Raw genomic sequence first — 16,921 nt, 5'->3', positions numbered from 1 at the left:
ACCTCCTGTTTATTGATTTTATTTGCCTTTAACTTCTCAATAATACACCATTAATAAAAATTATCAGTAATAAATATGTTCTAACATACCATCTATTTCAGAACCTGAAATGCCACCTTTAAAAAGTAAAACAATCAACAAACATGGCTGTCAACATCCATCTGTACGAAGTACATTTTTTTGTGTGAAAAATCAGGAGTTAGTTTAGTTAGAAAACTAAACAGACATAAACTGCACTTTAGCGTCAACAGTGCTTGGACCCCAGTAATCGCTGCTTGTGGTTGTTTATTACTGGTTTATTTTGTATTGTTGTGTTGCAGGCGTACAGACTGGAGCCTCTGATCCTGAAACACTACAGTAACATCGCTCCTGTGCAGATAAACTGGTAATGACACCGGACACACCGTTCCTCACAGAGAACACGACACACGAGAGCGACAGAGACGTGAACACAAAATCACAGTACTGTCATTCTGACATAACAAACTCACTATTGTCATCAATATGCTGCATAAAACAGACAGAAGCTCTTGTGTGCAAGCATGATAACAAAACTAACAAAAGTGTGTGAACTGATTCACTGAATCGGATATGCTTGATGTACGATTTGATTTATGATTTATTTGATGATTTATTTGATGATTTATTTGATGAGATATTCGCAGCATGTTCACAGATCAAACACCAACAGCATTTAAAGAGCCTGGAAATAATTTTTATTCACATTTACATTATGAACACACTCATGTCTGAACTCTACTCACAAGTATTCATGTATATGATATTTTAAACAGTTTTTCGACGTGTCTCATCACCCTTAATCAGCATTATAGGTTTGGTTTCAGTTTCAGGAACCGTTAACACACAGAAAAGCCGCATTTATATAAATATCATTTCCTTCTGAAAATTTACACCTGTGGCTCACACACACACACACACAGTCACACACACACACACACAGTCACTCACACACACACACACAGTCACTCACACACACACACACACAAAGGTTGATGTAATGTTCTAACAGACGTCTCCACTGCTGATGCTGACGTGGTTTCTGCTGTATTTAGAAGATAAACAGTAAGATTGTGAGCTCCAGCATCACCATGTTCACTGCTGACATGCGCAATCAGATGTAATCATGAAGGATATTCCAGTGCTGGTCATGGATGTTCAGCTCAGCTCTGCCCCCTAGTGGAGATAGACTTTAATCCTTCAGATACACAGACGGATGCGTAGCAGCTGAGTACACACATACTGTCATACTGTACACGTAGTGAAACATCTTTTTGCAGCTTTAGGGGCCGTTTACACGACAGCGCTTTCAACTAAAAACAGAAAACTTTTGATGCGGTTTGGCTGTTCGTTTCCATGACGACGGTGTTCCGGGGCCTGAAAACGCAAACTTTTGAAAACGGGTTTTAAAGTGCAGGTTTTTGAAAGCGATGCCGTTATCATCTCCAGGTAAATGTACAAAAACGAGAATCAGTGAAAACGATGACGTCATGTGCACGTGTATTACGTGTTCAGTGTATAGACGTGCGCGAATACTTCAAAACAACGCGCAAGACATTTAAAACTACAGGACTGTGTTTGTGTTTCTCCAGTAAAGTGTAGATTTACTGCAGCACTACTACGACCAGTGGAGACGCGTTTATTACATCCTCCACATCATTAACCCACATCTACACCCACGAGGGGTCTTCAAAACCTTACCATTGTCTGTGTGACGGTCTGTTCGGAGAAAATCTGTCTCCTCCTATTGCTAATGAAATATAGAAAGCAGACGGACTGACAGTGTCTCACTGTTTTATTTGTATTTGCTGATTTTGTTCCATTTTGGTACAGTGATGGTAAATTATTATTATTATTATTATTATTATTATTACTTAAACACACACTATTCAGATGTTTTTCAGTATTTATAAATGAACGAGTTTTGTTGACAGAATTCTGACCTGGAGCACAAGAAAAGCTAAAAGTTGGGGTTGAAGACAGAAAAATCCATTTCCACAGTGAAAAAAATATGCACATTTCATACACATTATATTACATTACATTACATTATATTACATTATATTACATTATATTACATTATATTACATTATATTACATTAGGGACGTCTCAGCATTTATTAACCAGGAAAAATAATCGAATCTGTGCTTGACAAGAGTGAGTTTTCACAATTCCTTATGAAAATGAATAATTTCCAAGTCTAAATATCGAGATTATAACTAACTGGAGACAGAACTGTTTTGTTCTCTGCGTGGATCATAAACCAGTGAAATCGTTTGAGAAATGTAAACGTTATTGTGCTTTTTATCCAGAAAACAGACAGCTCCCCCGTTTACTTGTGTTTGTTTATAGGGTGTCTTTCCCGGATTAATATGGTGGACACGTTGATGTGAACGCTGGCATGTAGTGTAGAAACACTATGTTACAAAGTGACATCGCCACCTACTGGCCTGGCGTGCGCACTACAGTGTTTATAGTCGTTTCCGCGGATCTGTGTGAACGGGGATCGTTTTCACAACGTTGTCGTCTGTACGCGAAACTTCTCAAAAACACAAAGGAAAAACTTCTCAGTTTTAGTACGTTGTTGTCGTGTAAACATACCCTAAATAACTCCAAGTTGGCTCCGAGTTGAAAATGTTTTTTGTGTGTGTGTGTGTGTGTGTGTGTGTGTGTGTGTGTGTGTGTGAGACAGGTACAACACCAGCAGCCCCACCCCGTATGATGACATACGGCCAGTGTTTCTGACACCGCTGAAGGAGGGAGTGTATCTGTCAGAGGGGGAAAACACACCGAGTCCCTGTACATCTCCCCCTCAGCAGCGCAGAATGGGAGAGTCCATCACCAACCTGGGGAGGGCTAGCATCATGGGTATATTTATATATATATATATATATATATATAAATTATAATTCTCATTATCATATCGGTCATGTGACATTGTTTACATTTGTGTGTGTGTGTGTGTGTGTGTGTGTGTGTGTGTGTGTGTCAGGAGCGGCGAGCATCGGAAAAGGTATTGGTGGAATCCTGTTTTCCCGTTTCTCCCGTTCGGCTGGGCAGGGGGGCGGAGCTGAAGAGGAGCCAATCAACTCAGAGGTGGGGCCATTTGAGACAGAGGGTGGGGCTATCGGAGATGAGGGCGGGGCTACAGAAGTAGAAGACAAGATGGAGGAGAAGACAGAGAGAGAGAATGGCATACCCCAGTCCACGTCCACCATCATGGACAACTCTACACTCTGTAGGTTAACATGAATATGCAAATTACTGACATGAATATGCATACGGCTGTATTACAGGCATTTACTTTACAGACTGATCTGATGATAGTATAAGAAATGATTAAATATATTTTTTGATATTTATATTATTGTTATATATCAACCAGTATTTGTGTGTGTGTGTGTGTGTGTGTGTGTGTGCGTGTGTGTGTGTAGTGGAGCTGGATCGGCGTATTGACTTTGAGCTGAGGGAGGGGCTGGTGGAGAGCCGCTATTGGTCAGCGGTGACCTCACACTCGGGCTATTGGTGCTCATACGACGTGGCTCTGTTTCTGCTGACGTTCATGTACGGAGAGGATACCACGCACGGAGAAGAGGAGGACACTGCTGAGTCATAACACTAACACACACACACACACACACACACACACACACGCGGCGTGTGTTGATGTTACGTTCCTGTTCTTACATTCAGCTACAGTTTATGAATCTCACCTGCTAGGATCAGTCGCTCATTTAGCTAGTGCACGATCCGCTACAGCACTGTTTACAATCGGAGCTGTGTTTGTAGCTAAGCTAACACGCTAGCAAGTGATTGTGAATAAACAAATCTGCACATCAGTTTAACATTTGATCTCAGTCTATGATATTATTACAGTCTTGTAGTTAAGATGAATAGCTGCTGCCAGGTACAGGGTTTAAACATAAACAAACTTCAGCTTTTTTCTTGCGGCATGTTCATGACCCAGCGGATTTACATTTAGCCACGCCCACAAAACTCCATAAAAGGCCGAGAGAGCTGAAAATGACAAAATGGTGACTAAGGGTAAGTTCACACTACACGACTTGCTCTGTTGCAGTCGGGAGTCGTGAAGTTATTGTGGTGTTCACACTGTGATTGCTCGGAGACAGGAGGTCACACACTACACCATCTGACGACGACTCTAACACCCGAAGACTCTATCTGGTCTACAAGCGACGTTTTATCACGAAAACACACGTGAGCAGTGACACGGATATATGCCGTGAAAACCACACGTGAAACAGGAGTTATTATTTGAAGATGGACGTAGGACAGAAACGTGCGGTGTGAGCTGTTTGATTTGTGCTGAAGAAACGCCAAGCAGGAAAAGAGAAAGAAAGTGTGTGAGAGAATGGATGAGTGCACGCGGGCAGCGGGGATTGTGGGATTGTGTGTGGAGGTGAGGAAAAATGTTTAATAATGACAAGCCTGTTTCTCAGAAGGAAGGTTTCGCGTGTTTCACTTCCTTGCGGTGACATCACCCCATGCCTTGCTCTCTCATTGGCTGTAACTCATCGCCGCAGTCACTGCCAGTGACGACACTTTTCACACCACGGGATGTGGAGTCACCCGACAGCTCCTGATATTTAGCATGCCAAATATCTGTGTGGCGTCGGCGAGCCTCAGCGATGCATTGTTGAGTAGTTCATAAATAACAATCGACTGCTGATTGGCGAGCGCCAATTCCATACCGAGTTTCTGATCAAAGGGTTTTTGTCGGAGAGCTCGGCGACTTTTAAATCAGGCTTAGAACTAGGCTTAAACAGTGAAGGAGTGCCTCCTGAGCGTAACGTGTTAAATCTTCCAGTGATGCAGCTCAGCCACTGCAGCGCATGAGTTACTATAGACGCACACTACCTCCTCCTGCTTTTATAGGGTGCCATTACTTTTGTCCTCATTGAAAGGCTGGTTTAATTTGTTTTGGACTCGGGTCATTAAGCTTTTCAGCACCACAGTTCTTGTGTAAAAGCTCCTGAGAGCGATTTACGAAATAAATTCACTCCTGTACAGAGCGAGAGAACGAGGCCAGTGTTACACATTTATTTATATAAAATAATTAGAGCGTTATATCCGAGTGGTGCAGTCACATGATTCTGTAACAGAGCTGATCGTTTTAATGTTTACAGTCAGATATACTGCGAAGAGAACGGAAACCTTACTGAATGTTAACTGTTCAAAATGTAAAACATGTTCTAATATCTATACATGTTCTGTACCAGGGCCTGGTTTTACCAGTGTTCCGTTACAGACACTGTTCATTGGCTGAAATCACTCACATGACCACTTACACTAACGATGACATCATTGGGGTGACCCCCCCCCCCACCCCCACCTAAAATATAACACACACACATTAAAAGGACTCAACACTGATTTCAGCTAATGATGTGTCCCAGTAATTATTTATTCAAATGTTTTTTATTCAAACGTGTCATTAGATTTCTGGAAGTAAACAGAATGATACTGATATTAGTTGAAGGATGTCACTGTGGGTTCAGTGCTGAGTACAGCTCCACTGGAAAATAATCACTCTGTTGTATTTTGTTTGTCATGCAGTGTTCTTATTTTTTACAGGTAATAATCTGTACATCTTTATATACATTATACTGTGTGTGTGTGTGTGTGTGTGTGTGTGTGTGTGTGTGTGTGTGTGTGTGTTCTCACACACTCATTTTTCCTCTGCTAGCTATCACATGAACTCAGTTGAATCTTATTATTTATTTTAAATGTTATGTATTACTGTGCCTCCAGAAATGTGTTTCAGGATTAAACATGTAGCAAAAATGCAATACAATGAGTGAAGATGCAGCCAGTTTATAGTGAGACCAATTTATCCTCAGTTCATCTCTCAAAAACTGAGCACGTCTCAGTACGTGTCTCAAAAAAGAGCACGGACGAGCTGCGGCTCGCTAGATAAAAACACGCTAGGTTCATTAATGTTCGCTCCAATCTAACAATAAACTATTTTTATTTCAGCATTATGGGTGAGAGAAACTCTGTTTAAGACCAGACATTACAGGCAGGCATGTTTCCTGATACACTATATGGCCAAAAGTACAGTGTCCTCCATTAATATTGGCACCCTTGGTAAATATGAGCAAAGAAGGCTGTGAAAAATTGTATTTATTGTTTATTGTCTTTTGATCATTTGTTCAAAAGAATTCATAAAAATACTCTTCTCTCATGGATATCAAACAATTGCAAACACATCACAGGTTTATCAAAAAAAATCTTTGTTAAATATAGGTGTGCAACAATTATTGGCACCCCTATGAATTCATATGAGCAAAATATATTTGAAGTATATTCCCATTGATATTTTATATTTTTTAATACACCTGGGTGACTAGGAACAGGAAATTGTTCAACCATGACTTCCTGTTTCACAGGGGTATAAATATGAGGTAACACACAGGCCAAATTCCCTTAGTCATTTATAACAATGTTTAAGAGCGAGGAATATAGCTGTGATGTGCGGCAAAAGGTTGTTGAGCTTCACACAATGGGGCGTGTCTATAAGAAAATAGCACGAGTATTGAAAATGCCCATTTCACCATCAGGCAATAATTAAGAAGTTCCAGTCCACTGGAAATGTTATGAATCGACCTGGAATTGGACGTGTGTCTATATCGTCTCAACACACTGTGAAGAGGACGGTTCAAGTGGATAAAACATCTCCAAGGATCACAGCTGGAGAACTGCAGGAGTTGGTCGTGTCTTGGGGTCAGAAAGTCTCCAAAACTACAATCTGAAGTCACCGACATCACCACAAGCTGTTTGGAAGGGGTTCAAGAAAAAAGCCTCTACTCTCATCCAAAAACAACACACACACACACACACACACACACACACACATATATATATATATATATATATATATATATATATATATATATATATATATATATATATATATATATATATACACACACACACGTATAAAATCCATTTTCTTTATAAATTTTATGAACTGACTGGAATAGAAACATATTACACCCGAGTGTTCTTATCAAAATCAAAATCAAGTTTGTTTCTTTTTCTATATTCAGAACCAAAAATCTCAGTTTCTAGATACATTTGTGAAATTTCAGGTCACGCGTTCATTCATTTATGTTTAGAAGGATATAATGGTGGAATTTCTCAAAAATGTTAATAACTTTGTCTGACCAATCACAATCCAGAGTTCAACAGCAGACCAGTGAGCGGCAGTGACAGACACACACACACACACACACACACACACACACACACACACACACACACACACAGAGAGAGAGAGAGAGTGCGATGGCTGAGTTTTTTCGAAGCAAAATAAACTGAAGCAAACCGTCTGCGTTAGAACACAAGCTGAGGATCAGAACTAACCAACAGGTGAGTGATAATAATAATAATAATAATAATAATAATAATAATAATAATAATAATAATAATGCATTTGTAACTGTAGCATCTTTCATATATTTAACAAACACACCATGATGAACTAGAAAATCTGAAATAATAAATTACAATCTACAGAAACGTCAAACCAGGAATAAAATATTTAATACATTTAATTCTAATTTAATTTAAAACAAAATAAAATGGTAATAATTATAAAAGCAGTGTGATTAAATAATGCGAACCATGAAGCTGAGTTTGTTTAAATTCTGCAGACAGACGGAGCCTGACACACACACACACACACACACACACACACACACACACACACACACACACACACACACACGGAGGATAAGAAACTATTATACATTATATAATATTGAAACTACAAAACAAAAGCAAATGGTAAAATATTTGTAAGAATATACTACTACTACTACTACTACTACTACTAATAATAATAATACAGTTAAAATAAAAATAAATTGTAAAAATATTATTATATCGATGTTTGTCTATAAATTGACCTTTAAATGTTGGTCTTAAAGATTCAGTGAGTTGACTCATTTAAACGATTCTCTTAAATGAACAGTTCAGGAGAATCAGAAAGTCAGGATCAGCGCTGCACGTTCACTGCATTTTCACCTTTTAAATCTTATTTGTCTTAATAATGTTGTATTACTGATGATTTATTTTGATGTATTTCACCACAGCCTTTTAAAATGAATTTGAATTGTTTTTATTTGTATTTGGTTAGATATTTTCTCTCTTGTTCAATCATCTTTATGTTAGTTTTTTTCTCACTGGGAGTTTAATGCTTTTTATATTATTTTAATTCCACCCTTGGTGAACAGAGTTCAGACAAAGAGCAATGCTGAACATCGCCAAGAAAGGTGCAAACATGTCTATGTTAGTCTGTCTGGTAAGGGAGACACCACCCCGGGAGTCATGGCCTGGAGGTGGTGTCTACAGATGAGAATCTAGAGACCAGGCCATGACAGGGCCATGTTGTGGAATCAGCTCTTATGAGATGGAGGTGGGGTCAGGTGCAGTGCCAGTCTGAGTTCGTGTGTCCGATGGAAAGGTCTGGAGTAAATATACTAAGTCTTGTATCCACAGGCACTGCAAGCTCTAGTATCTAACTTCTTTATCAGGGCAGTTTCTCTCCTACGCTGCTATTCCCAACAGTGGTAGCTTGGCAGTGCTGGGGCTTGAACCCCCCACCTTCTGATCTGTAACCAGAGCTTTAACCATTGAGCCAGCACTGCCCAGTTGTGGTGGTTTGGGCAGTTTACAAGGACATACCCTGGTCAGCTTCTGGTCAGCTGTCTCAATCACATACATTCCACTGGACAGGGCAAAACCAGAACCAGATTATATCTCAGAATGTCTGGGGATTCACCAGGAGGAGCAGGAATCTGGGGCTGACCTTCTCAGCCTGTTGTCACTGAGATACCCAACAGGAAAATCTAAAGTAAACTGAATGAATGAATAAATTTCCAGTCCTTCACTAGACCCCTGAGGAAGACCCTGGGGTGTGTCAGTCATATGGTATCAGAGTGTGAGACATGTTTTTATTTAATTCTCCAGCTGTAGGTTCTGATGATGACGATCCAGTCAGCGATTAGCAGAGACATCTTCACTCCACACCACGAGAAGCTATTAACAGTGATTGAAGTGAGGAAGAGGAGGAGAAGAAGACTGAACTTCATCCCAGCAGGGCGTAAGGGGGATTACATCACCTTCCTGTGTCTGTCAGGTACATTATTCAGCATCATGCTAACAGCTAATGGCTAATGTCAGCAAGAATCTCATGAACAATAACTATTGTAAACGTCAGTGTCAGGCTAACATTAAGCTACAATAACGGACATGAACGATATCATAATGCGAATGACATCATAACTCTATTATACATAAACGATAACAGATTTGATGTAGGCGAGAGGGATCTTTATGTTAATGTAAATACTGTTGCGATGCCTAAGAGAATGATGTCATGGTAAAATGTTACGCTAATTGTGTTATCGGAATTTTCTCTAGTGACGAATAGAAAGCCGACTCAAGTTTTTATCACCAAAGTGAAGCAGTTTGAATTTTCTCCACAATTTGAGAAACGTTCTCACTGGAGTCTGGATCAGCTGCGCCGCGTCGACGGCATCGACCCCGACAAGGTCACATTCATTTTAATGAAGTGTTTTATTCATTTCTATTTCCACAAATAAAATGATTCAAACGGGATTTAATAACGAACTCCAGTACAATAATCTCAAACATTTTATTTATTTATTTTTTAATATTATTAATATTAATATTATTATTATTATTTTTATTCAGGACAGTCCCGAGTTTGACCTGGTGTTTGATCACAGATCTGATCAGTGGGTCGCTGCGTCTTCAGCTGAGAAATGTATGTTCATTCAGATCCTCTATCATCTCTGCCAACATTACTGGAGGAAACAGATTGACCTGAGTGTCACAGCGCCCCCTGTGGGTCAGAAACCCACCACCCCTACTTCCACCTCCACCACCACCCCTCCCTCCACCGCCACCACCACCCCTGCCTCCACCTCCAACGAACAAACACCTGGTCTGAAGAAAAAGCAGAAGAAAGGGCGTGATGCGCCACGTCCCACCGAATTCGTTAACTGCCAGTCCAAATTACTGGGAGGTAAAAAACCACTAAATTATTAAAGCTATATTAATGAAGACCAACTGCATTGTAATGCTAATGCTAATGCTAATAATATCATGCTTTTATCCAAAACAGAAAGTTTGATGTAACCTCAATATGTTATGCTGAAATTTATGCTTTGGAATTCAAGACGAATATTAACTTCATAAATATAACATTATTTATTAATTAATTCATAATATCATCCCTTTAAAGTCCATGAACAGTTTTTTCCCATACACGATGGACATCAGAGGAGACGCGTCTTAATCAGAGACGTGGTTTATGTGGAGGAGTGGAGGAGTGAATATTTTATGGATGAAGTGATGAATGAAGTTAAAGATTCTCTGTAAGAGGAGCAGATGAGCGCTGGGTCAGATTATTTCTTTTCAGCAGAGCGCGTCGTATTAACACACACCGACACTGTTTTATTAATTCTACAAATTAATATCATTCACAAAACAGTCAATAATGTAAAAGTGTGATCAAATCTCCCACATTTTATTATTTCACATCCTCGATGTAGTGTCTTGTGGATTTGTGCTCAGGAGTAAACGTCAGAGCTCGATATAAATTAAGAGTGTGTACTGGATCAAGTGCTGTTCTGTTCTGCGTGCTGCTGAATAACGAGCGCGGAAGCCATTCTGTTTTAAACCAGTGATTAATGTGCACATTACTAGCACGATTCATGCAGTAATATATCGGTGATATACGAGCCTCCTGTTAGATTTATTTCAACTCTCATCATATCAGTCTTTATATTTTTCATTTTTAAATTCTCTCGTTTTTATGTTACATCATTAATTTGACAGCAAAGAAAAAAAACATTACATCCACACACAGTCTGTATTTTCTATCCCCTTTTTCTGGTTAAAGGTGAGTGTTTGGAGGTCTAGACTCTAGTTAAAACCCCGTCTCTGCGTTTCTACTCGAGAAAAATCTTCAGTCATGAACTTAGAGCTCAGAAAATTCACTGCGTGACACGACTCTGAAGAACAGGAACTTTCCCTGTCCGGATTTTTAAGTTGTCAAGTCTGAATACAGAATGTTTCAGAATAAGAAATGAACCCTGATCTCACAGATAGCATTTCTGTCGACTAGCAGTGATAGATGTATTAGCACCTGACACAGTGTGTGTGTGTGTGTGTGTGTGTGTGTGTGTGTGTGTGTGTGTGTGTGTGTGTGTGTGTGTGTGTGTGTGTGTGTGTGTTTACTTTTCCAGATGCCTGCTCACTAAACATCGTCATCTACCGCTGTAAGATCTTCCTGCACAGGATGAGGAACTCCATGACCTCTGCTCAAGAACCAAGTCACAGTCAGAAAGGTAATAATAATATTAATATTATTATTATTATTATTATTATTATTATTATTAATAATAATAATAATAATAATACACTGCTGAGACAGTAATATTTATCTTCCATCATCTATTACTATAAATTATTAGAATTTCTGGCTCCGCCCTGAGCGCTACAGTTAGTGCTCTTACTGATACATCTCAAACATCTCAAACACACTGATTTCCAGACGGTGTTTATTCTCTGTGTGAACTCCTCTATTAAACATTATCACTTTATACAACGTTAAGAAGTCAGATCCGGTGTGTTCAGAACCGGAAAATAACAACATTCTAGAACCTTCTAACTAAGACAACCTGGTGTTGAGGACGGAGCCGGAGCGTCTCTCCATCATTACTGCTTCCTGTGTTCCTGCTTTTCATCCCTGTGTGACAGTGATGGGTCGGTGTGTGTGTGTGTGTGTGTGTGTGTGTGTGTGTGTGTGTGTGTGTGTGTGTGTGTGTGTGTGTGTGTGTGTGTGTGAGTGTGTGTGAGGTTCTTTGTTAGGCTCCATTACAAAAGTTCAGAGGACCTTTTGTTTACAAGCGAGGGCGAGCAGGGACACATCAGAGTGTGTGTGTGTGTGTGTGTGTGTGTGTGTGTGTGTGTGTGTGCTGGCACTGGGCTTCACACTGGAGTGTAATGGATGGGAGAGGTGCCAGGAGACGCGCTGTGTTAATTCATGTGTTGATTAAATTATGAATGGAATATGAACAAACATGCAGCGGCTTCCAGACGAGTTTATTATTATCTCTGTTCCAGTTCATATACGTCAGGGTTTAGGAATACTGTCACGCTAAAACCCTGTAAAGACGAGAAAGTACAGCAACACAAACGGAGTAAAACACTTTCACATGATTACAGGCGACTGAACTCTAACATTCATGTGAGGAAAGTTGCTGGTATTCAGAGTCGGGTTACGCAGCTGAGTGAAATCTCCTGCGTGTCGTTCACACCAAACCTGAAACATCTACACAACTCTGTTCTTCTCTGATCATTACACAGCAAGTCTACACATTTATAACCTACACTACACAAGCTAATACACAACCTGCTACACAAGCTACTACACAAGCTACTACACAACCTGCTACACAACCTACTACACAAGCTTCACACACTTCACACAACGTTCACTAATGAAGTGTTATATATTACTTCTGATCTACACGAGAAAAAAAGAGCAGCTTGATTTGTGAGATGTAAATATTTATCTGGTCTTAACTCATTGTGTCACTTTCATTTTAGCTTCTCCTGTGAAAGTGCGCGTGGCTAGCTCGTCCCCTCCGGCACAGAGCATCATGGGAACAGTGGGTCGCAGGGCGAGTCAGGTGTTCAGCGTTGATGTTAAACATCTCACTGAAAACACGCAGAAGGTAAAAAGTGACGTCAGTAGGCTCTGATAATCAGTGTAGTGTTTATAACGCATCACAGGATAAAGACACGAGGAACTTTCTGAGGAAAATTAACTTCCTGTTAATGTTAATGATTATAAATGACTTTTAAAAGAACTAAAAAATTAACTGCTGAAGCCTTTAAACAGAAAATTCGACAAAATTAATTAAAACACCATGTCTATTTTAATGTATTATTATTATTATTATTATTATTATTATTATTATTATTATTATTATTGTTATCCTCTACAGGACTTTAATTTACTCGCAACTAACAATTTTGGGAAAATATTTACAGTGGATGAGACAAATAACAGGAGAAAAAAATACAGTTTAGTAAAAGACAGTAAAATAGCAAAATGCAACTCTCAAATTTACTCAAATAAAAACAAACTCATATTTAGTAAATTTAGTAAAATGATCAGTTGGTCTGTAGCTGTAACAGTTGTTGGGATATAATTTAATGAATAATAGATTAAATTGAACTAAATGTGAAATTCAGTATTGCAGTCAGTACTGGAATTGACACAATAATAATAATAATAATAATAATAATAATAATAATAATAATAATAATAATAATAATAATAATAAAATCTGCAGTTATATTGTGTTGTTATATTAATGTCTTACACTGTGTTCTTTGTCTCTTTGTAGTTTGCCCTGAAGCATCGGGATTAAATGAATCACTCCATCATCTCCTCTGTGCATGCTTAATGCAGTGCCTTTATTACACACACACACACACACACACACACACACACACACACACACACACACACACACACACACACACACACACACTTTACAGAAGCTTAGAATAATGCTTTTTTTCTCTGAACGCTTTGTAATAATCTCAGTGTGACGTGTGTTTGAGCCGCTAGAGGGCGATGCTGAGTTCTGAAAACACTGAGGTTCACTTTGTAAAACGTCTTAAAAGCATTTTATGTATTTTTATTTTTTTATGTTAAACAGTAACATGACTGGACTAATGTTACAAACTTAGACATGCATATAAATGCTACCAACACGTTTAATAATATAATACACTCTGCAGACACACAGGAGATCATAACTCACTTTTTTGAGGAAATGATTTTATTCTGGTCATATTATTATTAATTTACAGCATTTTACACAACTGATTAATTTACACTCAGAAAAAAACACTTCAGTATTGTTATTTAGAGGAAATCAAACCTGTAGTTTAAATTTAATACACTGTTGAGGTATATAACTGGACATTATGGATCGATGGTATACCTATGAAGAACTGTTTAAACCGATCTTTATTCTGATGAAATAAGAAAGGCGACACTACCACCACCATGACACTACCACCACCATGACACTACCACCACCATGACACTACCACCACCATGACACTACCACCACCATGACACTACCACCATGACACTACCACCACCATGACACTACCACTACTATACATTTTTTAAAACACACATATTTATTTATTTATGTATCGCTATTTAAAATCCTCTGTAGTGAAGAACAGGACTCATTCACTCCTGATAAAGTTCTCCACATCCTTCCTCAACAGTACCACGTTTCACAGGAGGATTATAAGTGTACAATAATCTCTGTGTGTTAATTATTTAAGAGAAATGAATGATTAATGTAGAATTTTGTTTAATTGGTCTTGAGTCAGGTATTAATAATAAATAATACGCTAATGACTTTAGTCTACACTGTGGGTTTTATGGTTTATTAAGCAGCACAGGTTTGTAAAGGAGAAAGAACCAGAGACAGAGTGTGTGTGTGTGCATGAATCACACGTGTATGACTGAGTGTGTGTTGTATAAATGTAATAATTTAAAAGTCTTTGGTTTGTAATTGTTGTCTTTTGTCTTTTGTCCTTTACTGTCTTGTCAGTTTCATGCCAATTAAGTGTCTCATTTTTATACATTAAATTGAGTTTGACCCATAACGCCTGCCGGAGTCTTTTCTTTTACAGGTGAAATGATGTGTCAGTACTATATAACTGTACATACTACAGAGTGTGTGTGTGTGTGTGTGTATGTGTGTGTGTGTGTGTGTATGTGTGTGTGTGTGTGTGTGTGTGTGTATATATGTGTGTGTGTGTGTGTGTGTGTGTGTTTGTATATGTGTGTATGTGTGTATGTGTGTGTGTGTGTGTGTGTGTGTGTGTGTTTGTATATGTGTGTGTGTGTGTGTGTGTGTGTGTGTGTGTTTGTATATGTGTGTATGTGTGTATGTGTGTGTGTGTGTGTGTGTGTTTGTATATGTGTGCATGTGTGTGTGTGTGTGTGTGTATGTGTGTATGTGTGTATGTGTGTGTGTGTGTGTGTGTGTGTATGTGTGTGTGTATATGTGTGTGTGTGTGTATGTGTGTGTGTGTGTGTATGTGTGTGTGTGTGTGTGTGTGTGTATATGTGTGTGTGTGTGTGTGTGTGTGTGTGTATGTGTGTGTGTGTGTGTGTGTGTGTGTGTGTGTGTGTGTGTGTGTGTGTATATGTGTGTGTGTGTGTGTGTGTGTGTGTGTGTGTGTGTGTGTGTGTATGGATCAGGTACAGCAGTGTTAGTGGTGATATTGTTGAGGTTTTAAACCCTTCAGTGTTAATGTTGGACATACGGATTATATGAAATTAGAAATTCAGAGTTATGAGTTTGAGCTGAATTCAGCATTAGTCAACCAATCAGAAACTCTCCTTCAACAGCCAATCAGAAACATGTATATATAACTCACTGAAGGTGTTTCCTGCTGGTGCTGAGAGCGGCCATGTTGATATGATGTCACTCGCTGAACACGGAGTTGAGAAGACCGTCCTGAATTACTGTCCAGTAAATTGTAATTTGTATGACTGGCTCTGTGGTAATTAGAGCTGATATAATATATAATACATCATATATAATACTGATATAAACACAGTATATACAGTACAACTGTTAATAACGGAGCTGGAGTGCGCTGTAGATTTGCTCAGCGATATTATCACATTACTGAGTTGTGTTCTTATCAGTAAGACTGTGTTTATATAAGAAAGTGACGAGTCTCTCGTGTCACTTGTAGTTGTGGTTTGTGGGCGTGGCCTGTCCAGAAACAGGAGGAGCTATAAATGGCTTTTCAATTTAAACACAAATGAAATATCACAGTAATCAGTTGTGTGATTTATGTGTTACGTGCTCGGTTGTGTTCTGGGATTAGATCAGTTAGATTAGACCTACACTCCAGAGGGTCCAACGATCTCTGATACTTCCTTCACAGACTTTATATAGAATGTACAGGTTTAATGATATGGTGATGACGCTCGTACATGACAGGAGAAGAAAAAACCACACTTTTGTGTCGAACAGTAAACAGGATCTTATTGCAGGTAGGAATGAAAGTTGTGAGGAGGGAACTGGAGGAACGTTGGACCACATGTTTAGGATCAGGAAGAGGAAACATTCGAGACATTCTTTTGGATCTGTTGCGTGTTTACAGCTTCATCCAGTCTGTACAGGATTTCTCTCAGTTTTGTGATTGTTTCGGCCGAAAATGTTTGAGTTTTCTGCGGCTTTTTTCATAATGATTCTTTTCTGGAAAGCTGCTTGAATCGTTGAAATTGCAGTCACACAAAATAGTTCCGCACGGTCTTTCACAGGGATGTTTGTTTTTAAATGAGAGATTTTAGCGGTACTCGTGTTCGATGCGAGTCGAAGAGGGGTTTGGCTGTCGTGTTGTGATGATGTCACATGACCCGTCTCGGCCCGAATCTGCGGAAAATCTGCTGTAATTTAGAAAATTGTCAAACTCCTATGAATATCGCGGATCAAGTTTGACTCTGCGTTCATTTCTGCGATCGCAAAATCGTGAAATTCTGGAGGGACTGCTCATATTCAGTCTGCAAGGAACTGTGAAAAAATGTCAAACATCTCTGGAATCTCAGCTCAGCGTCTGAAGTGGATGTAGAAGTGTAGAAGACGAACGCTCGCCTGCCGTGTCATCGCTCGGGAGTGTGTTCGTACGCTCGGGTTCCTCCTGTATCCACTTTCTCATACAGTAAACCCGACAGAGGGGCAGTGCTGGACTGCGGGACAATGTGAAAGATGATGAAGCAAAAGC

At 39.2% G+C, this 16,921-nt stretch overlaps 3 protein-coding genes across 3 annotated transcripts in view; all 3 read left to right on the top strand.

Moving 5' to 3' along the window:
- Positions 1-5,367, top strand: part of ddhd1b (DDHD domain containing 1b) — a 12,048-nt gene extending 6,681 nt beyond the window's left edge. The window contains exons 10-13 of the mRNA XM_017455597.3: positions 321-385; positions 2,712-2,887; positions 3,012-3,257; positions 3,454-5,367. Coding sequence (XP_017311086.1) covers positions 321-385; positions 2,712-2,887; positions 3,012-3,257; positions 3,454-3,635 — 669 coding nt within the window. The 3' untranslated portion in view covers positions 3,636-5,367. The remainder of the gene's footprint in view (positions 1-320; positions 386-2,711; positions 2,888-3,011; positions 3,258-3,453) is intronic.
- psmc6 (proteasome 26S subunit, ATPase 6) overlaps positions 1-16,921 on the top strand; it is a 270,786-nt gene that overhangs the window by 60,281 nt on the left and 193,584 nt on the right. The window lies entirely within an intron of this gene.
- On the top strand, positions 7,263-14,779 carry stxbp6l (syntaxin binding protein 6 (amisyn), like). Its single transcript, XM_017455622.3, has 7 exons — positions 7,263-7,411; positions 9,014-9,182; positions 9,467-9,597; positions 9,761-10,094; positions 11,320-11,421; positions 12,686-12,813; positions 13,492-14,779. The coding sequence occupies exons 2-7, from the start codon at positions 9,026-9,028 to the stop codon at positions 13,513-13,515; spliced, it is 876 nt and encodes a 291-aa protein (XP_017311111.1). The 5' UTR covers positions 7,263-7,411; positions 9,014-9,025; the 3' UTR covers positions 13,516-14,779.

This window comes from Ictalurus punctatus, chromosome 25 (genome assembly GCF_001660625.3).
Source record: "Ictalurus punctatus breed USDA103 chromosome 25, Coco_2.0, whole genome shotgun sequence".
Lineage (NCBI taxonomy): Eukaryota > Metazoa > Chordata > Actinopteri > Siluriformes > Ictaluridae > Ictalurus > Ictalurus punctatus.
Note: the sequence above shows the minus strand (reverse complement) of the source record. Positions and strands in the feature narration are given on the sequence as shown.